Source organism: Lissotriton vulgaris, chromosome 10 (assembly GCF_964263255.1).
Source record: "Lissotriton vulgaris chromosome 10, aLisVul1.2, whole genome shotgun sequence".
In the NCBI taxonomy this organism is placed as follows: Eukaryota; Metazoa; Chordata; class Amphibia; order Caudata; family Salamandridae; genus Lissotriton; species Lissotriton vulgaris.
In genome coordinates this window covers 521,901,381-521,923,075 of record NC_141698.1, presented here as the reverse complement: position 1 = coordinate 521,923,075, position 21,695 = coordinate 521,901,381, and the positions used below count along the sequence as shown (strand labels likewise).

Genomic DNA, 21,695 nt, shown 5'->3' with positions numbered 1-21,695 from the left:
GAAGGTCTGGTAAGGAAGAGGTTGCTCTGCTGTGATCCTCACACCGACTGCATTTACTGTCTATACCGCAGGCCAAAGACCAAGGTCTGTCACACTTTCTCAAGTAGGTTTTTGAGTCACTAAGACCAGAAAGGAGGTTTTTTATTTTCTCCAGTGACCGTGATGAGGCGTTGTCCTTAACGTCTAGGAGACCTCAAAAGAGAAGAGAATCTCCTCCAACTCATTCCTCAGGGGACCGTCCTGAGAAGGCCCTCAAAAAGACCACTCATGGGTCTTCTGGGCACAGTCCTTCAAAATCTCCTCACTCTGTGGAAAAGGAGAGTAAAGGACTTGGTTTTTGAGAAAAATCATGTAAAAAAGACTACTTCTGAGCCGTCAAAATCACCTCCTCTGGTCATAGGACCCTTCAGAAACACGTCTTCTATACCTTCTGAGGTAAAGACTAAGAAGCCAACCTCGTCAACAGGATCGTCGACGAAAAAAACCATCATCATTGCCTATTACAGCCTCTTCGTCTACGATGGCCTCGTCTACGATGGTCTCGTCTACGGCGGCTCATCTACAATAGCTCGTCTACGATGGCTCGTCTACGATGGTACGTCTACGACGGTTCGTCGACGACGGCCTAGTCTATGACTACTCGTCTACGACGGCCTGTCTAGGGCGGCAACGATGGCCTCATCTACGATGGCCTCATCTACGATGGCTCGTCTACGATGGCTCGTCTACGACAGCGTTGACGACTAGAGCGTCGACGACTGCGTCGTCGAGAGCGTCGACAAGAGCGTTGACGCTCTCGTCTATGACTGCTCGTCTACGACGGCATCATCTACGATGGCCTCCTCTAAGATGGCTGGTCTACAATGGCCTCTCTACGGCGTCTACGATGGCCTAGTCTACGAGGGCTTGTCTTCGATGGCTCGTCTTCGATGGCTCGTCTACGACGGCATCGCCATCGACGGCCTCGTCTATGACTGCTCGTCTACGACGGCCTGTCTACGGCGTCAACGATGCCCTAGTCTAGAATGGCCTCGCCTATGATGGCCTCGCCTATGATGGCCTCGTCTATGATGGCCTAGTCTAAGATGGCCTTGTCTACGACGGCCTCATCTACGATGGCTCCTCTATGACGGAATCGACGGCCTTGTGTAGGATTGATCGTCTATGGCGTCGTCTACGACGGCCTCGTCTATGACTTCTCGTCTACGACAGCATAGTCTATGACTGCGATCTCGTCGACGGGCTCGTCGACGAGGGAAATTCCGATAATTCTGGAATCTCTTATAAGGTGGTAGAGAAGGCTGCTCAACGTTTTAAGATCTCATTGGCCTCTCAAGAACAGGACTGCTTCTTGTATGACTTCAAAGAACCTCTCAAGAAGGCATTAACGTCAATACCGATTATCGATTACCTCTAGTCAGAAAGGGTATAGGGCGCCAGATACAGCATCGGCGTGTTTAACAGGATATCCTAAGCCAGACTCCGTAGTGACACAGGTGGCCCAGAAGAACTCCAGGAATCCTTTGGCCCCTTTGTCGCTTCCTCCTGATAAGGGGGAAATAGAGTGGACAACATTGGGAACAGGTTTTCCTCAATGTCGGCAATGATGGTAAAGGCTGCAAACGCCCTAGCGCTCTTGGGACGCTATCATAGACAATTGTGGGCACACATAGCCCCATACCTGTCGGAATTGCCAGATTCATCCAAAGAGGATTCTGCTAGATGGGGAAGCATCGGCGTCAGAAACTATAGACTGCGCGATGGATATCGCTATCACAAGGTTCCACCAGTTGGCTGGAGCAGCAGTCTGCGGCTCCAAGGATGGCTCTTTCCGTCCTGAGGTGCAAACAAAGATTTTGGACATGCCATATGATATCCAGTTGCTATTTGGCACAAACAATTAACGAAGCAGACACTGCGAGAACTTTGGGCACTCTTCAGTATAAGAACCAGTCCTTTAGTGGAAATGGAGGAAGAGGACGGTCTTCCTACAGAGGAAATTATCAATACAAGTCTTCCTGCTCTTCAGGCCAGAGTAGACCGCAATACCACAGCGCCAACAACAGCAAAACAAGCAATCCCCTTTTGGGAAGTCGTCCTTTCAAGGTAAAGGACAGCGAAAATATAGGGCTGCTTCTACGAGAGATCTCGATTATGCTGTGGAAAGGAGCAATAGAGAGAGTACCTCCACCTCAGAAGGGAAAAGGGTTTTATTCCCGCTTCTTTTTGATCCAGAAAAAAGACAAGAAGTGGAGACCAATCTTGGACTTCAGGGTCCTCAACAAATTCCTAAAGAAGCAGTCGTTTCGCATGGTAATCCCTGGAGGTCTTGCAACTACTGGAAGAGCAGGATTTTTATAGCGTCCCTAGTCCTACAGGTCGCTTACTTCCATATCCCATTTCGCAGGAATCATAAAAAGTACTTGCGATTTGCAGTAGTGGGCAGACACTTGCGGTTTAGTTTTCTGCCTTTCGGGCTCAAGTCTGCACCGCGCATATTCACGAAATGTCGTTCCCCGGTGGCGGCATATTTCAGACAGTGCCATCACCAAGTCTTTCCGTATCTAAATGGCTGGCAGGTCAAGGCTCCATCCTTAGAAGACGAGTCCAGGTCTCCCAATGCGTGTTTAAAGCTTTGCGATTGCTTGGGTCTCACCCTCAGTCAGAAAAAATCGGTCCTACAACCTTGTCAGTGCATCAGTTTCCTAGGTGCAACCCGGGACACAAGGTCAGCAAACGCTTTCCCTTCCAGAGAGAGGATGAACAAGCTCCTTGCACTAGCTGCTATAGTAGCCTCGAAGAAAGTCTTGACAGTCCGCCTCTTCAAATCCCTCCTGGGGATGATGTTATTGTGTATCCTCCTGATTCCTCACTGTCGACTACGAATGAGACCTCTACAGGAGGCGCTCTCGAAGCAGTGTGTCCAATGCATAGGGTCATTCGACGACCACATAAAAGTGCATCCTCAGATGGTCGGAGCCCTGTAATGGTGGTCGTCATCTCAAAACCTGTCTCAAGGCTTGTCATTCCTGCTTCCGGCTGCCTCTCATGTTGTCCTAACAGGCGCCACTTCAAAGGCTTGTGAGTTTTTTAGGTCTCGCCTGTCGATGCGCATGCGCATCGAGCAAGCGAGAGTATTGCGACTTATCCACTCTTTATCCACACTGCAAGGAATCGTGGCGATTCCTTGCAGTGCCCGTGACTTTTAAGGTCAATGCGCATGCGCATTGAGCTTATGCGCATGCGCATTGACCTTAAAAGCGCGTGCGCGTGCACGTCCGTCTTTGTTTACCCGCTCCGCCCCCTCCCCTTCCCGCCGTGTCGCATTTCTCCTCCCCCTCCCCTCTCTTCCTTCCGTCTAACGCCGTCTAACTTCCTTCCGCGTAACACCGCCGCGAGCCATGCTCATCTACCGGGCTGCAGGCACACTGATCCTGCCAGTCATTCCCACAGGCCGGTCGCAGCTCCCTCGGTGCCGCCCGTCCTCCAGCTGCAGAGCACAGCGTCACAGGCGCTGACCGGCTCCACAGAGTGCCCGCCTGCACAGGAGCAGCTCACAGCCAGCGGCCTCCCACATCCTCTGCAGGGCGGTCCTTGCCGCTTCCATCTAGGCCGCGGGACAACGCCTGCTTCACATGTACGGTGGCAAGCCTATTTTGTGTGCTCAATCCCCTACGAAGCACAGGTCAGCTTCTCTAAATTCTAATTATTTTGTTTACCGCAGCATATTGCTGTTCATTAGGTGGCAGCCAAAGGAGCTTGCCTAGAGCGCAGCCATCTTCGCGCAAGGCTAGCTCCATCCCTCTGTGTCCGCATATTTACAATAAAATACAAAATAGCCCTTCCCTGCCCTCCGTTTTGTTTCAGCCCTTCCCTGCCCTCAGTGTTGCTTCAGCGCTTCCCTGCCCTCCCTGTTGCTTCCGCCCTTCCCTGCCCTCCCTGTTTTCGCTCTTCCCTGCCCTCCCTGTTGCTTCCGCCCTTCCCTGCCCTCCCTGTTGCTTCTGCCCTTCCCTACCCTCCCTGTACACTGATCCTGCCAGTCATTCCCACAGGCCGGTCGCAGCTCCCTCGGTGCCGCCCGTCCTCCAGCTGCAGAGCACAGCGTCACAGGCGCTGACCGGCTCCACAGAGTGCCCGCCTGCACAGGAGCAGCTCACAGCCAGCGGCCTCCCACATCCTCTGCAGGGTGGTCCTTGCCGCTTCCATCTAGGCCGCGGGACAACGCCTGCTTCACATGTACGGTGGCAAGCCTATTTTGTGTGCTCAATCCCCTACGAAGCACAGGTCAGCTTCTCTAAATTCTAATTATTTTGTTTACCGCAGCATATTGCTGTTCATTAGGTGGCAGCCAAAGGAGCTTGCCTAGAGCGCAGCCATCTTCGCGCAAGGCTAGCTCCATCCCTCTGTGTCCGCATATTTACAATAAAATACAAAATAGCCCTTCCCTGCCCTCCGTTTTGTTTCAGCCCTTCCCTGCCCTCAGTGTTGCTTCAGCGCTTCCCTGCCCTCCCTGTTGCTTCCGCCCTTCCCTGCCCTCCCTGTTTCCGCTCTTCCCTGCCCTCCCTGTTGCTTCTGCCCTTCCCTGCCCTCCCTGTTGCTTCTGCCCTTCCCTGCCCTCCCTGTTGCTTCCGCCCTTCCCTGCCCTCCCTGTTGCTTCTGCCCTTCCCTACCCTCCCTGTACACTGATCCTGCCAGTCATTCCCACAGGCCGGTCGCAGCTCCCTCGGTGCCGCCCGTCCTCCAGCTGCAGAGCACAGCGTCACAGGCGCTGACCGGCTCCACAGAGTGCCCGCCTGCACCGGAGCAGCTCACAGCCAGCGGCCTCCCACATCCTCTGCAGGGCGGTCCTTGCCGCTTCCATCTAGGCCGCGGGACAACGCCTGCTTCACATGTACGGTGGCAAGCCTATTTTGTGTGCTCAATCCCCTACGAAGCACAGGTCAGCTTCTCTAAATTCTAATTATTTTGTTTACCGCAGCATATTGCTGTTCATTAGGTGGCAGCCAAAGGAGCTTGCCTAGAGCGCAGCCATCTTCGCGCAAGGCTAGCTCCATCCCTCTGTGTCCGCATATTTACAATAAAATACAAAATAGCCCTTCCCTGCCCTCCGTTTTGTTTCAGCCCTTCCCTGCCCTCAGTGTTGCTTCAGCGCTTCCCTGCCCTCCCTGTTGCTTCCGCCCTTCCCTGCCCTCCCTGTTTCCGCTCTTCCCTGCCCTCCCTGTTGCTTCCGCCCTTCCCTGCCCTCCCTGTTGCTTCTGCCCTTCCCTACCCTCCCTGTTGCTTCCGCCCTTCCCTGCCCTCCCTGTTGCTTCCGCCCTTCCCTGCCCTCTGTGCTGCTTCCGCCCCTCCGTGCTGCTTCCGCCCTTCCCTGCCCTCCGTGCTGCTTCCGCACTCCCCCTCACCCTCACTCACCCTCAACCCCTCACCCTCACTCACCCTCAACCCCTCACCCTCACTCACCCTCACTCACCCTCACTCACCCTCAACCCCTCACCCTCAACCCCTCACTCACCCTCACTCACCCTCAACCCCTCACCCTCACTCACCCTCAACCCCTCACCCTCACTCACCCTCACTCTCACTCATCCTCACTCACCCTCAACCCCTCATCCTCACTCACCCTCAACCCCTCACCCTCACTCACCCTCAACCCCTCACCCTAACTCACCCTCACTCACCCTCACTCACCCTCAACCCCTCACTCACCCTCACTCACCCCCAACCCCTCAACATCAACCCCTCACTCACCCTCACTCACCCTCACTCACCCTCACTCACCCTCACCCACCCTCACCCTCCCTCACTCACCCTCACTCACTCTCACTCACCCTCACTCTCACTCACCCTCACTCTCACTCACCCTCACTCACCCTCACTCACCCTCACTCACCCTCACTCACCCTCACCCTCACTCACCCTCACTCTCACTCACCCTCACTCACCCTCACTCTCACTCACCCTCACTCTCACTCACCCTCACTCTCACTCACCCTCACTCTCACTCACCCTCACTCTCACTCACCCTCACTCTCACTCACCCTCACTCTCACTCACCCTCACTCTCACTCACCCTCACTCTCACTCACCCTCACTCTCACTCACCCTCACTCTCACTCACCCTCACTCTCTCACCCTCACTCACCCTCACTCACCCTCACTCTCACTCACCCTCACTCACCCTCACTCACCCTCACTCTCACTCACCCTCACTCACTCTCACTCACCCTCACTCACTCTCACTCACCCTCACTCACTCTCACTCACCCTCACTCACTCTCACTCACCCTCACTCACTCTCACTCACCCTCACTCACTCTCACTCACTCTCACTCACCCTCACTCTCACTCACCCTCACTCACTCTCACTCACCCTCACTCTCACTCACCCTCACTCACACTCACCCACCCTCACTCACCCTCACCCTCACTCACCTTCACCCTCACTCACCCTCAACCCCTCACCCTCACTCACCCCCACTCACCCTCAACCCCTCACCCTCACTCACCCTCAACCCCTCACCCTCACTCACCCTCAACCCCTCACCCTCACTCACCCTCAACCCCTCACCCTCAATCCCTCACCCACACTCACCCCCACTCACCCTCACTCACACTCACCCACCCTCACTCACCCTCACACTCACCCACCCTCACTCACCCTCACCCTCACCCTCACTCACCCTCACTCACCCTCACTCACCCTCACTCACCCTCAACCCCTCACCCTCACTCACCCTCAACCCCTCACCCACCCTCAACCCCTCACCCACCCTCAACCCCTCACCCACCCTCAACCCCTCACCCACCCTCAACCCCTCACCCTCACTCACCCTCAACCCCTCACCCACAACCCCTCACTCACCCTCACTCACCCTCAACCCCTCAGCCTCACCCTCACTCACCCTCAACCCCTCACCCTCACTCACCCTCAACCCCTCACCCTCACTCACCCTCACTCACCCTCAACCTCATGCTAAAGATTTACAAAAAAACCCATAAACAATTCTAAAAGCACTAACTCTAATGCTGCGAGACCTATTGCATTTCTAATGCTTGTCTGTAAGAGCTACAGATGAGGGGAAAGTGGTTTCCTATGGAGAAGAAACTACATATCAATCTGCTCGAACTGCGGGCGGTCTTCCTGGCCCTTCAAGCTTTCCTGCCAATAATAAAACATTCCCTGGTGCTCATCCGGACAGACAACACCACGACTAAGCACTACCTCAACAAAGAGGGAAGGTCACGCTCGCCGACACACTCTCGCGAGTTGCAAAAAAATCTGGAATTGGCTCCTACTCCACAATATAACCCTAAGGGCGGAATATGTCCCAGGCACGGACAGTGTGCTCACCGACGCGTTGAGCAGGCAGAAAACATAGTCGCACGAGAGGGAGCTAGATCAACAAATTATCGACCAGATCTTCTCCAGATGGGGCACGCCGCAAATCGATCTATTTGCGACGAGAATGAACGCCAAATGCCCACACTCAGCAAGTTGGCCTCCCTAGTCAGGGTCTCTAGGGAATGCATCTTCCATCGCATGGCGCGACGTCTTTGTGTACGCCTTTCCGCCATTCCCGATGCTTCCCAGAGTCCTCAGGAAAATTTAGATGGAGTCTTGTACTCTACTTTTAATAGCCCCAACTTGGCCGAGGCAACATTGGTTCACAGAGCTCCACTGTCTATCCCTCGAGCCGCCGGTCCACCTGCGGCATTATCTATTTCTGCTTACAATGAACAACAATCAAGTTTAACATCCGGATCTGAAGTCTCTCAGGTTAGCCGCCTGGCTCCTGAGTTAAGAGATTTCCACAATCTGAATATTCCACAAGACTGTAGACATTCTTGCCAGAGCAAGGGCGGATAGCATGACCAAAACGTATTCCCTGAAATGGGAGCGCTTTTGTGTTTGGTGTGCAGATCACTGAATTCGGCCTTTCTCCACATCACTGGAGCATCTTTTACCTTATCTATTACATCTGGCACAGTCGGGCGTATCCCACTCCATTAAAGTACACTTAGCAGCAATATCTCGTTATAAAAGAACTTTAACGAGTCCATCACTCTGGTCAAGCGGGTTGATTAAGCAATTTCTAAAACGATTATACAGATCTTTCCCGCCAGTAAGGATGTTGCCACCTATCTGGCATCTCAATGTGGTTCTTATCCAGCTCATGAAACATCCGTTCAAACCAGTACACAGAGCTGACCTAAAGTATGTCTCGTGGAAAACAGCACTCCTCCTGGCGCTCACATCTGCAAGGAGGGTCAGTGAGCTACAGGCGTTTTCAATCCAGGATCCTTTTCTACAGTTATGTCCACTTCTATGGCTCTCTTTGCAGTGGTGTCTGTCATTGACATTTGCAGGGCGGCAACATGGAAGTCGCCGCATACCTTCACTAGGCACTACTGCCTGGATACGGAGCTGATGAATGATGCAGCAGTGGGACAAGCAGTGTTACGCCATCTATTTCAGTAAGGGGAGCCTTCCTCCGTCCCTCCATCCTACTCTGGTATGCACATTTCTTTGGTAATACTTATTGTGGATGTCTAATGATGGTTCATGCTCGCATGATGCGTCTTATCTAAGGACTTGTATATGCTGTTCCATCAGAAATGTGCACTCTGCATTGTTTGCTACTCTGATTCAGACATGTGAAGCTATGAAAGACACCCATAATACTGGATAAGAAATGCGTTATTTACCTGAAACTGCAGTTATCCAGTATTGGTGTCTTTCATAGATTCACATGCAACCCTCCCGCCTTCCCTGGAAGGACTCCCCTAACTCTGTGTCACGCCTACTTAGCTTAGTGCGTACGAAAATCTGAGGGACTGAGGCTCCTGCCAGGAAGGTTCTAGAGGGAGGTGATAGCTGATTGGCTCTTCTCAAGAGTGTGGTCCTTTTTACAAAAGGACATGGATATGTTACTAAGGTGAGGCCTTTAGGCCTACTATTCTCTATGTATGTCTATAGGACATTACTTTTCTATGTACCGGAGACTCCCGTCTCGACGACGGGGAATGATTCAGGCATGTGAATCTATGAAAGACACCAATACTGGATAACTGCAGTTACAGGTAAGTAACGCATTTCGTCCAGCGCCTTGAGGTCATTGTGAAAGGACAAACAGTATCGATCCTCTTAAGAGAGTTTTTCCCTCTCCCGTCCCAATGCTGTAGCGCCCTGAGGTCACTGTGCAAGGAGAAGCAGTAGCGACTCTCTGAGACGGCTTGTTATCTTATTTGCAGCCTTGGCTGGCTGTGTGTGTGTGGCTGGCTCTGTGTGTGCGCGGCTGGCTCTGTGTGTGTGTGTGTGCGTGCGGCTGGCTCTGTCTGGGTGTGTGCGGCTGGCTCTGTCTGTGTGTGTGCGCGGCTGGCTCTGTGTGTGTGCGGCTGGCTCTGTGTGTGTGCAGCTGGCTCTGTCTGTGTGTGTGTGTGTGTGTGTGTGTGTGTGTGTGTGTGTGTGTGTGTGTGTGTGTGTGCGCGGCTGGCTCTGTGTGTGTGTGTGTGTGCGGCTGGCTCTGTCTGTCTGTGTGTGTGTGTGCGGCTGGCTCTGTGTGTGTGTGTGTGCGGCTGGCTCTGTGTGTGTGTGTGTGCGGCTGGCTCTGTTTGTGTGTGCGGCTGGCTCTGTTTGTGTGTGCCGCTGGCTCTGTGTGTGTGTGCGGCTGGCTCTGTTTGTGTGTGCGGCTGGCTCTGTTTGTATGTGTGTGTGTGTGTGTGTGTGGCTGGCTGTGTGTGTGTGTGTGCGGCTGGCTCTGTGTGTGTGTGTGTGTGGCTCTGTGTGTGGGTGCAAATGCAATAGGTCTCACATTTGCGAGAGATTAAGCTAATGGCAATGTAAATGACAATGCCATTTATTTATCTGTTTTCAAAACCAACACACAAATACAAATTTTGTCATTTACAATGCCAATAGCTCTAACTTTTCCAAAGGCGAAACCATTGCATTGTAAATGCTTGTTCCCTTTCTGTTTCACTGATTTTTTTCGCACACTGTTCCCATACTGTCACAGTTTTGTTTGTGTTGGCTCCACGTTGTGGCGCGGAAAAGTTCTCCGAAGAAAATGTTGGCACGCCGGGGTGGGACTTATGTGACCTCACTGATGTCACATACACTGGCAACTTCAGGGCGGAATCACGTGGTGCCGTCCCCCGGCGCGCAAAGATGCTGTGGCAAAATTTTCTGGATCCAGTCTTATGCCTGGGGATATTTCTACGTTAAGGAATCTGCGGCTAGAATCGTCTCTGCCAGATACACCATTACCGAAGGTAAGCAACTTGTACAACGCCTTATCTGGTGGAGCCTGTCTAGACGCAGAGTCCTTAACGAATTACCCATACTTCCTGCTGTGCAGACAGATTTCTAGGAACGAATTTTGTTTTTTGGGGCCTTGGTTTACCACACCAGTGGTCAGTGTACTTCGTGGCTCCATGCTCCTGGGGTGGAAAGTAACTGACTTGGGGGCGCCTGTGTGGTGCCTATATAGGCACCGCGAACGTCACTTCCGATTTGTAGGGGTCCTGTCCTTTAAAAATATCCGGATCCAGTCTGATGCCTGGGGATAATTCTAAGGTAAGGAATCTGCTGCTAGATAGTCTCTATCAGATCAGAAGTTACTGAAGATAAGTAACTCTCTTTTTCGACTTTCTCAGGTGCATGTAATCAAATTTATTTGAAACTGATGTAATTTGTACTTGCATTGTTTAGAACATTTCAAGTTTCTTAGAATGTTTTAATGTATTTTTCAGGAAATTCCCATTGACCAGGTAGACCTAGATAAAGAAAATGAGATGCTAATCACAGTTGCACATTTCCACAAAGAGGTTTTTGGAACATTTGGAATTCCATTCTTGCTTAGAATACACCAGGTAGGAATATTTACTTTGACTTTAGTAAAATAAGGCATATAAATGTAACTATCTCTTGGCTTCCTACTTCACCTTGAGTCTCTGTGAGAAAGCAATTAAAAGATTTGAATTGTGAAACATGTAGGAACTAGCTGCTTGTGTAAATGAGATTGCTAAGTTCCAAGATGGCAGCCTCTGCAGATATTTTGTGTTATTTGAAAATTAGTTTTTAAATGTCATTACTTCTTTCAAGGGATTTCTTAACCCCATTGTGAACTACCAAATGTTTTTGGATTGTCACAACTTTTGTTTTATGTTTATTTGCTAGTGCATGATGAATACAGGTTTTAGCCCTTCGTTTCACTTTTTACTGTTCTTATTCTCTGTAGTGGTCACAGCATCAAAAGGGGTAACATAAAACACATTGCATGAAAAAGTGTGATGAAATTGTGGTGCATTACATGGTCTGTTTGAGACGCACCATGTAATACTCTACCAACCCCTTAAGTACTAGTCGGGTTTTGTCTCCTTAGCTCAACCCTGGGTACCTGTTACATCGAGCAGTCTTGCTTCAAAAATAGTGTAAAGAAAGCATTTGTACAGTACCAAAACAATGGAAAGAGAAATGTGTGTGTGTGTATATATGTATGTATGTATGCATATGTATGTGTGTGTATATATATATATATATATATAATATTAATCAACAAAAGTCCACCAGTCTCCCAGCCACACACGGCGGTGGGCTCGAGTGAGGAGGCGACCCTCGTACTATTTCCACACGTGACCAAGGTGCGGCTGCACCGAAACGCGCCGGTTGTTGCTTGACATTCTGTGTTGAATAAAACTTCACGCAAAAAGGATCTGGGCTCGAGTTAACTTCTTTGAAGGTAAAGTTGTTGTGTGGATATATATATATATACACACACACACACACACACATACATACACTTACAGGGTTAGGAAACTATAGACTGTACAAAAAACAAACTTTTCACTTACCTGTAAACAAATGGCAGATTCAACACTTGACTCCTAGAAACTTTGTCAAGAATTTTGGTCCGTGGAATATGGTGTTCGAGGCATGTGGGCTGCTGAATTCATATCTGTGCATAGATCGCCGCCTAGTGTTGGGTCCGGATGATTGCGCATTGTTGTCCTGGAAGAGTCTTCGAAGTATCACGAGATAGGTGGCTCCTCCCCTGGACTACAGTGCGCATGGGCATCCTCTCCATCCTCAGATTGTTTATTTTCGCCATTGGGTTCGGATGTACTTTCTCGACTCTTGTTCGGAAACTTTGTATTGACTCTTTCCTAAGGCCAAAAGGCCTTCGAAGCGTCGGTATTGTCTCGTTCGGTGTCTGTCTCTTTTCCAGTTCTTCGAACCGGACGTCGGAGGCTGCTTCTCGCTTTCAACGACAAAGGCCCAGACTACGACGACGATGGATCGGAGCCCGTTTAAACGATGCCCCGTCTGTACTTCAAAATACCCCCACATTGATGTGCACCCAGTGTGCAATAAATGTTTGTCCCCCGAGCACGACGATGCCAGCTGTATGGCCTGCTCGAAGTTCCGCTCCAAGAAGACGCTTAAACTTTGACGCGCAGCAAGACAGTCAGCGCAAATGTCGGCGCCCGAGCCGGTCAACATCTTCGAGGACTGTGACGAAGAAGGCGCCGAAGAAGAAGAAGAGGTTCCTGAAGAGCAGTCAGAACCAGCGTCGGAGCACGGCTCCAACTTCGAGGTGGACGAGCCGGTTGAAGAGTACGTCCACGAAGAAGACGTCGTCGAGGTAGGGGACGACGAAGTGGCCATCGGAGCCGTCGATGACGAATCCAGTGATGATATATATGTAAGGGGTCCCAGACCAAACACAAAGTAAATTTTAAATGATCACAATATTTTAGTTAAATTGATCCAAAACAAATGAGGGTGCATAGTGTTTTTATTTTCACCGCACCGTTATAACCATTCAATGATCGAAAAATCAATAAAAATTATACACAAGTACAATGCGCCCACAGGGAGAGGGGAAAAAGTGCAGGGGAAAGGAAAAACATTTTTTGATAGTTATACATCACTAGTCAAAGTTTCTCATATGCACAAATCCACAGATCAAAATCAAGTCATAGATCCCCATATGAGGGGTCAAATACAGTGTACATACATCAAAATCGTTTGAAATAGAAGCTCCTAATCTGCTGTATACATCAAGCTATTGTTAGGAGTTCAGGGTTGTAGATGAAAGTCTACGTTTCGACCCAGAAATTGTAGGACAGTAGATCCTTACTACGCTGGTCTTCGTCAGGACGTGAGGGGAGGGTGGAGGGTATGGTGGGGCTGTTTCCTGGTGGGAAGTCAAAAGCGGCCAGAAATGCGTTAAAGCATGGTCGGATTCCAAGAGTCGAACTAATTGTAGCTCCTCCGTCGTAACGGGGTTTTTTGATTTAAAGTGAGAGGATCACTTCAACACATCTGCAAAATTAAGCGGTAAAAACCAAGTCAGTTTTTTATGCACTGGCGGCTAAATCAAAAAAGCGAAAAAGCGCCCGCAGGTACCGCCTACTCAGGACTCACCCGAAGGGATTATGTTAGTCGAGGAGCGTGCGAGCCAGCGTCTCTCCCCGTCGCCTAGAACCAGGAAGTGCTGCCCGGGTAACCTGAGAGGTTTACAAACCTCGGTGAAGAAAGACTAGCGTTGCTATGGTTACAGGGAACGCAGTTACTTTCACTAATTAAGGGAAGAAAAGACTCCCGTTGTCATGGTTAACAGGGAAGCATTGTTAAATCGGGAAATTAGTTTTATTTTGGGAAAATAATTTCTCTGACCAGATAGAACCAGTAACATCTCAACGTTTAAACAACATGGTAGATCTATTTTTAAACCAAGATGTAGACATCATAGGTTGCGCGGACCTGCCAAAAACAAAAACAAGGCGGTCTAGGCTCACAATAATTCATGAGATACCTTCTTGGACGCCAGATTTTTGTGGGGCGAGCGAGTTTCCCATCATTCATCAACACATTAAAATGAGAAAAAAAACATCATTTGGACAAGCGCGGACCTACCAAGCATGGTGGTCGGGCGCACGATGCATCAACGAGATTGAAATTTCAAAAATTATCATTTGGAATACCCCATTGGTATATTGATAAGATGCAATAATGCTAATTGGTAATCAAGCATTAGAATAGTCATCAAATAACATACATTCATTATGAGTCGCGAAAATGCCAAGCATGGTAGTCCTGCGCATGATACATCAAAAAGAGATTCAAATGACACATGAGATGGCCCATAAATTCACTGAAAAATACCATACTGATAGTATCGCCAAATTTGCGTGAACCTACCACATGGTGGTTAAACGCACAATCAATTTAGAGGGTAGCCATTTGAGCAAAACTACTCTCGGACTCATTCAAACCCATACGTACTGAATCAAAGAATCGGATCCATTTGATCTCCCTGACATTGAGGATGGGTTCTATACTGCCGCCCCTTGGACCTAGTTTCACCTGTTCCAATATAGTCCACTTCAGGCTTTCCGGGGGGTGATTTAGGTCATTACAATGGTCCACTAAGGGGGCTCCTTCAACCTTAACCCTTATGCGGCTGCAATGTTGCAGAAAGCGCACTTTTGCTCGTTGTTGTGTCTGTCCCACATATATCAAATCACAGGGGCATATTATGCAATATACCACATTGGTGGAGTTACAGTTTGTATGTGATTTTAATGAAACATGATGTTGTCCGTGAGAGAGAACTTTGGTTTGAATTGTCGCTGGACAGGCCTTACAAGAGCCACAGCGGTAATGTCCCACAATTGGAGGTAGGTTCCACATAGATGCTATGGATGGTTCACTCGGGGTCGTAAGGAATGAGCACACCACGTGATCGCGAATGTTCTTCGCTTTTTTGAAAGCGTGAAGGGGTAAGCAGCTACTGTTGAGATCCTCTGAGATCAAGTTCCAATATTTATTGATGGTTTTCTTTATCACATTACTTCTCTCCCGGAGTCCCACTCTTGCCCTACATTGGATTGGCCCCTGCCGGTGCCTCTGTTCCAGTTGTTCCCTCTGCCCCGTGGGGGTCTCCATCCTCCCTGTCCTAAAATAGGAGTGGGTTGGTATAATGGTCCGTAGGGGTCTTGATACCCGTATGCCCCACTTGGGCCGCTCGTTCTGAGTCCTCACCAGAACTGTACGACGAGTCTGAAAAAGTCGTAAAATTGCGTCTCCCCCTGAAGGCACCACGGCCCCGGTTGGTAAATCTTCCTTGGCTGTCTTGTCTGTAGTATTCGTCCTGCAGATAGGGATATGTTCTTTTTTTGTCATAAAGTTTCTCGTCATGTGCTAGTTTTTCAAGTTTCCTTTTTATTGTAGTTGTTTCAAAGTCCTGAAGGGTCGCCACAAGTTTGGTCAGGGCTTCTTTGGAGTTAGTAAGAGTAGCGTCCCCAGTTATTTCAGCCTTCAATTCCGCTATCTGCTTAGTTGGGATTGCAATTTGTTCATTAGCTGTTTCGATACCAAGGACCATCCAATGTCGCGAACAGTTGTTCGCGACAAAACTGAAGCCTTCACGAAACTTAGGTACGTCGATAAAGATTGCGGGTTTTGTCGCGAACAACTGTTCGCGACAATGGATGGTCCTTGGTATCGAAACAGCTAATGAACAAATTGCAATCCTAACTAAGCAGATAGCGGAATTGAAGGCTGAAATAACTGCCGGACGAATACTACAGACAAGACAGCCAAGGAAGATTTACCAACCGGGGCCGTGGTGCCTTCAGGGGGAGACGCAATTTTACGACTTTTTCAGACTCGTCGTACAGTTCTGGGGAGGACTCAGAACGAGCGGGCCCAAGTGGGGCATACGGGTATCAAGACCCCTACGGACCATCATACCAACCCACTCCTTTTTTAGGACAGGGAGGATGGAGACCCCCACAGGGCAGAGGGAACAACTGGAACAGAGGCACCGGCAGGGGCCAATCCAATGTAGGGCAAAAGTGGGACTCCGGGAGAGGGAGAGGCACGAAACAGGTGAACTTCCCCCAGGAGGAACACGGAGAAAGATCAACACGCAGGAAGAACTACAGATGGTAGAAAGAACCTCCCCTGTGATAAACATTTCAAAATACACCTTACAGGATGATGAAATCAAAGTACTCAGCCGCGGTTTATCTTTTGTTCCGACCTCGACACCTGATGCTTTCAACACTATAGTTGAACTTCACAAGTTCTTCCGAAAAATACGACTTAGATACTTTTTCAAGGACAAACCCTTCGAACAGTCCTCATCAGCAACCAATTTGAGGGTTCCATCCACCTTTGTACCATCTACTTATGCCATGACTCAACGTATCCTGGCATACGAAAGCCTTGTTCTACGGGATGTGAACAAAATCTTGGAGGAGAAGAAATTTGTTAAATTCAACACTAGCAGAGCTGAAAAACTTGCGCTTAAATCCATAAGAAACAACACGGACGTGGTAGTAAAACCCGCAGACAAGGGTGGTGCCATCGTCGTACAGGACTTGGACAACTACACTAGGGAGATCATGAGGCAGTTGAACGACGGGATCAGTTACAAACAACTGGACGGTGACCCATCAAAAGAGCTAAAGGCTGAGATCTTGAGGGTCACACAGGATGGTCTGCAACAAGGTTTTCTATCGGAACATGAATTTCAGTACCTGAACCAGAAGAACCCACGCCTTCCCACCATTTATACTTTACCCAAAGTACATAAGGATCTTCACCAGCCCCCAGGACGACCTATAGTATCTGGATGCGGCTCACTTTTGGAACCCTTATGTAGGTACGTAGATTTCTTTCTTAAACCCCTAGCGGAAGCAACCACAACATATCTGCGAGATACTACACATACCATTAACTTGATTGACGGACGTCCATACAACTCACATCAAGAACTCTTGGCAACTTGTGACATTGTGTCACTTTATACAAGCATACCCCAGGAGGAGGCTTTGGTGGCAATGACGATTGCACTTGACAAACGGGAGGCACCCATCCGGGTACCTACATCCTTCATCATTCTACTACTCAAAATTGCCATGATGAGGAATTTTTTCATCTTCCGCAACCGTTTTTACCTCCAGACCAAGGGGGTTGCAATGGGGGCGGCTTTTGCTCCAGACTTGGCCATAATTTTCATGTCCATGTATGAAGATATGTTCATACTTAATGATGTCAACCCCTTCAGATCCCAAATACACATGTGGATGAGATACATTGATGACATCATTTGTATTTGGTCAGGAACTGAGGAGGAAATCACCAACTTCTTCAACTGGCTCAATGGTCGATCTCCAGATATACAATTCACCATCCAATTTGATAAAAAATCTATTGACTTTCTGGATCTTACAATCTTCGTGGAAAATGAGACCCTTCAAACCACTCTTTTCAGGAAACCTGCGGAGAGAAATTCCTTACTTCTATATTCTAGTCATCACCCGAGTGGACTCCGTGATAACTTGCCCTTTTCGCCGTAACTGTAGCAGAAAGGATGACTATATGGAGCAATCGACAATACTAATGGATCGATTACTTGAATGTGGATACCCGAGACGACTGGTTAAGAAAGCAAAAAAGAGAGCATGGTTTAACCCAAGAGAAGTCCTACTACAGTCTGAAATGCCAGAAACCGGTCCCCGGTAGCTTGTTTCCTTCCCAGTGTAAGAATTGGCTTTTGTAGTTTGGTTTGCCCTGTTCCCATCATGCACTGGGACAGGAACAGACTAATTTGCATACAGCCAGGTTCTGAAACTGGGATGGTGCAGTGAGCTAAAAAACGGTGTTGGATCTAGCCCTGATCTCTTGACTGGGTGAGAGTATTCTGTTTAATTCAGAGACTCTGTCCCTCACCACCCCTTGTTGTAAATACTACTACAGTCTGGGGCACAACAGAGTAACAATGACCAACGCCTCATCTGCGTAACCACTTTTTCAACAAAAAGTAATGTGATAAAAAAAACCATCAATAAATATTGGAACTTGATCTCAGAGGATCTCAACAGTAGCTGTTTACCCCTTCACGCTTTCAAAAAAGCGAAGAACATTCGCGATCACGTGGTGTGCTCATTCCTTACGACCCCGAGTGAACCATCCATAGCATCTATGTGGAACCTACCTCCAATTGTGGGACATTACCGCTGTGGCTCTTGTAAGGCCTGTCCAGCGACAATTCAAACCAAAGTTTTCTCTCACGGACAACATCATGTTTCATTAAAATCACATACAAACTGTAACTCTACCAATGTGGTATATTGCATAATATGCCCCTGTGATTTGATATATGTGGGACAGACACAACAACGAGCTAAAGTGCGCTTTCTGCAACATTGCAGCCGCATAAGGTGTAAGGTTGAAGGAGCCCCCTTAGTGGACCATTGTAATGACCTAAATCACCCCCCGGAAAGCCAGAAGTGGACTATATTGGAACAGGTGAAACTAGGTCCAAGGGGCGGCAGTATAGAACCCATCCTCAATGTCAGGGAGATCAAATGGATCCGATTCTTTGATTCAGTACGTATGGGTTTGAATGAGTCCAATAGTAGTTTTGCTCAAATGGCTACCCTCTAAATTGATTGAGCGTTTAACCCCCATGTGGTAGGTTCACGCAAATTTGGAGATACTATCAGTATGGTATTTTTCAGTGAATTTATGGGCCATCTCATGTGTCATTTGAATCTCTTTTTGATGTATCATGCGCAGGACTACCATGCTTGGCATTTTCGCGACTCATAATGAATGTATGTTATTTGATGACTATTCTAATGCTTGATTACCAATTAGCATTATTGCATCTTATCAATATACCAATGGGGTATTCCAAATGATAATTTTTGAAATTTCAATCTCGTTGATGCATCGTGCGCCCGACCACCATGCTTGGTAGGTCCGCGCTTGTCCAAATGATGTATTTTATCTCATTTTAATGTGTTGATGAACGATGGGAAACTCGCTCGCCCCACAAAAATCTGGCGGTCCAAGAAGGTATCTCATGAATTATTGTGCGCCTAGACCGCCTTGTTTTTGTTTTTGGCAGGTCCGCGCAACCCATGATGTCTACATCTTGGTTTAAAAAAAGATCTACCATGTTGTTTAAACGTTGAGATGTTGCTGGTTCTATCTGGTCAGAGAAATTATTTTCCCAAAATAAAACTAATTTCCCGATTTAACAATGCTTCCCTGTTAACCATGACAACGGGAGTCTTTTCTTCCCTCAATTAGTGAAAGTAACTGCGTTCCCTGTAACCATAGCAACGCTAGTCTTTCTTCACCGAGGTTTGTAAACCTCTCAGGTTACCCGGGCAGCACTTCCTGGTTCTAGGCGACGGGGAGAGACGCTGGCTCGCACGCTCCTCGACTAACATAATCCCTTCGGGTGAGTCCTGAGTAGGCGGTACCTGCGGGCGCTTTTTCGCTTTTTTGATTTAGCCGCCAGTGCATACAAAACTGACTTGGCTTTTACCGCTTGATTTTGCAGATGTGTTGAAGTGATCCTCTCACTTTAAATCAAAAAACCCCGTTACGACGGAGGATCTACAATTAGTTTGACTCTTGGACTCCGACCATGCTTTAACGCATTTCTGGCCGCTTTTGACTTCCCACCAGGAAACAGCCCCACCATACCCTCCACCCTCCCCTCACGTCCTGACGAAGACCCGCGTAGTAAGGATCTACTGTCCTACAATATCTGAAAGAGACACGTTAGTGATAGATTCCTTACCTTAGAATATCCCCAGGCGTCAGACTGCATCCGGAAAATTTTGCGTAGCAGTACCCTTGCGCGTCGGTAGGCGTCGTCTGCGGCTCCGCGTCCGTCGTCGGCGTCGTGGGCGCCGTGATGACGTCGTCCGAGTACTTAGACGCCGCCTCCGCGTGCTGACGTCAGTTCTTCTTCTTCTTCTTCTTCTTTTTTCCGCGCCAGCCAGCGCAGATCTTGAAAAAGCAGTTCCCTAGTCATTTTTTGACTAACTTTTTGGATCTTTTTGATCTATTTTGAAGTCTTCACGACTCCGACGGTGCCATTAGGGATGCCCGGCTTCAAGCACTGCGACCGGTGCGAACGCCTCATGTCGATTACGGATCCGCACCGCCTGTGCCTGACGTGTTTGGGCGTCGACCATGACGACGAGGCCTGCTCCGACTGTCGGGCCCTCTCGAGGAAGGCCAGGCGGGAGCGGTCCCGCAGGCGACTCGAGATCCGCCAGTCGGCCCCGCGCCGTGTGAGGCCCCGGTCCCACGGGAGGTCGAGGGACAGGTCGCGGGGGCGGAGCCGTCACAGCTCCGGGAGCCGGCGCCACTCCTCCGGGTCCAAGTCGTCAAGTAAGAAGCATAAGAAGTCGAAGAGACATCATCGCTCTTCCGACTCCCCCCCGACGCTCGCGCGATGCGGCCGGGGGGTTCGGGTGACACCGCCCACGCGGCTCCTCAGGAGTCGCGGGCGCCGCGTTCGGCTCCATACCCCCCGGTCCCTGGGCTGAACGCGACGCCGGAGGAGATAAAGCGCTTCCTCATGGCCATGAGGTCCCTTTCTTCTCCGACGGGATCCGCGGCGCCTGCGGGCCCAGTGAACCCGTCTGGGGGCCCTAGTGGGTCGGGGGATGCGACCCCGACGCCGTCGGGTGCTTCGGCCCCGACGCCGCCTGCGTCTTCGGCGCCGCAGGGCTCCACGATCCCGACGCCGCCGCTGCCCTCGGGCTCGGCGCCGCAGGGTTCAGCGGTCCCGGCGTCGTCGGTGCCTTCGGGCCCGACGCGGCAGGGTGCCGTTCGGCCCTCGTCGGGCGCTGGAACGTCCCCGGTGGACCTTACGACCCCCCCGGGGTCGGTCCGTGTGGTGTCGCCTCCGGCATCGGCCTCGGACGACGCCGTCCCCAATGCCTCCTCTGTATGGGTTCCGGCGTCGGGACGGGGCCTGTCGGCGCCGATCTGGACGCCGGTTGGGGATTTTCTTCCTTATGATCCATCCTCATTCACTTACGACCCTGAGTCTCAGGAGATGGGGGAAGAGGAGGATTGGGAGGGGTCTGAGGACCCTCTGACATGGGAATGTCAGTCTAACATGGACTGGACAGGAGACCTTGGGGAGGCCAGTGGCCTGGACACCTCTCCAGACACTGGATTCGTCTCTCCTCCTTCCGTGGCTTCGGAGGAGGGCGCGACATATAGTGTGGTGTTGATGAGGGCTGCTAAGGCTTTGGGCCTTGAGCTCCCCGTCGCGGCCGTGAGGACTAACCTCCTCACTGAGGTCCTTAAGCCGCAGTCATGCTCCATGGAGCCTATGCTGCCGTTTAATGAGGCCTTGTCGGACGTTCTTTTGGGCACTTGGTCCAGGCCCGCTACAGGTTCGCCTGTAGATAGGAACGTGGCCAGACGCCACCGCCCGGCTCCGGGCGACCCATGTTTCCTGTCCACCCACCCCACCCCCGAGAGTCTGGTTATCCAGGCCTCTAACTCCCAGACCGCCTTCCCGTCGGCTCCCCCTGACCGGGAATCCAAGAGGTACGAGGCCTTTGGCAAAAAGGTATTCTCGTCCCTTAGCTTAGGACTGCGGTCTTCCAACACCGCATGCCTCTTGGGCCGTTACACCCATTCTATATGGGAAACGGTGGTGGAATTGCTGCCAGAGTGTCCGTTGGAGGTACGGGCCAAACTCGGCCAAGCCCTAGTGGAGGGCCGGGACGCAGCGAAGTATTCGATCAGGTGCGGACTGGATACAACTGACTCGCTGGGCAGAGCGATGGCTACGACGGTGGCGATTCGACGCCACGCCTGGCTCAGATCCGCCAACTTTTCGGCTGATGTCCAG

The 21,695-nt window shown here is 50.2% G+C and overlaps 1 protein-coding gene across 2 annotated transcripts in view; it reads left to right on the top strand.

Moving 5' to 3' along the window:
- Window positions 1-21,695, top strand: part of USP7 (ubiquitin specific peptidase 7) — a 1,528,604-nt gene that overhangs the window by 1,432,345 nt on the left and 74,564 nt on the right. For both annotated transcript variants that reach the window (XM_086941365.1, XM_086941366.1), the window contains exon 28: window positions 10,753-10,872. In XM_086941365.1, coding sequence (XP_086797491.1) covers window positions 10,753-10,872 — 120 coding nt within the window. The remainder of the gene's footprint in view (window positions 1-10,752; window positions 10,873-21,695) is intronic.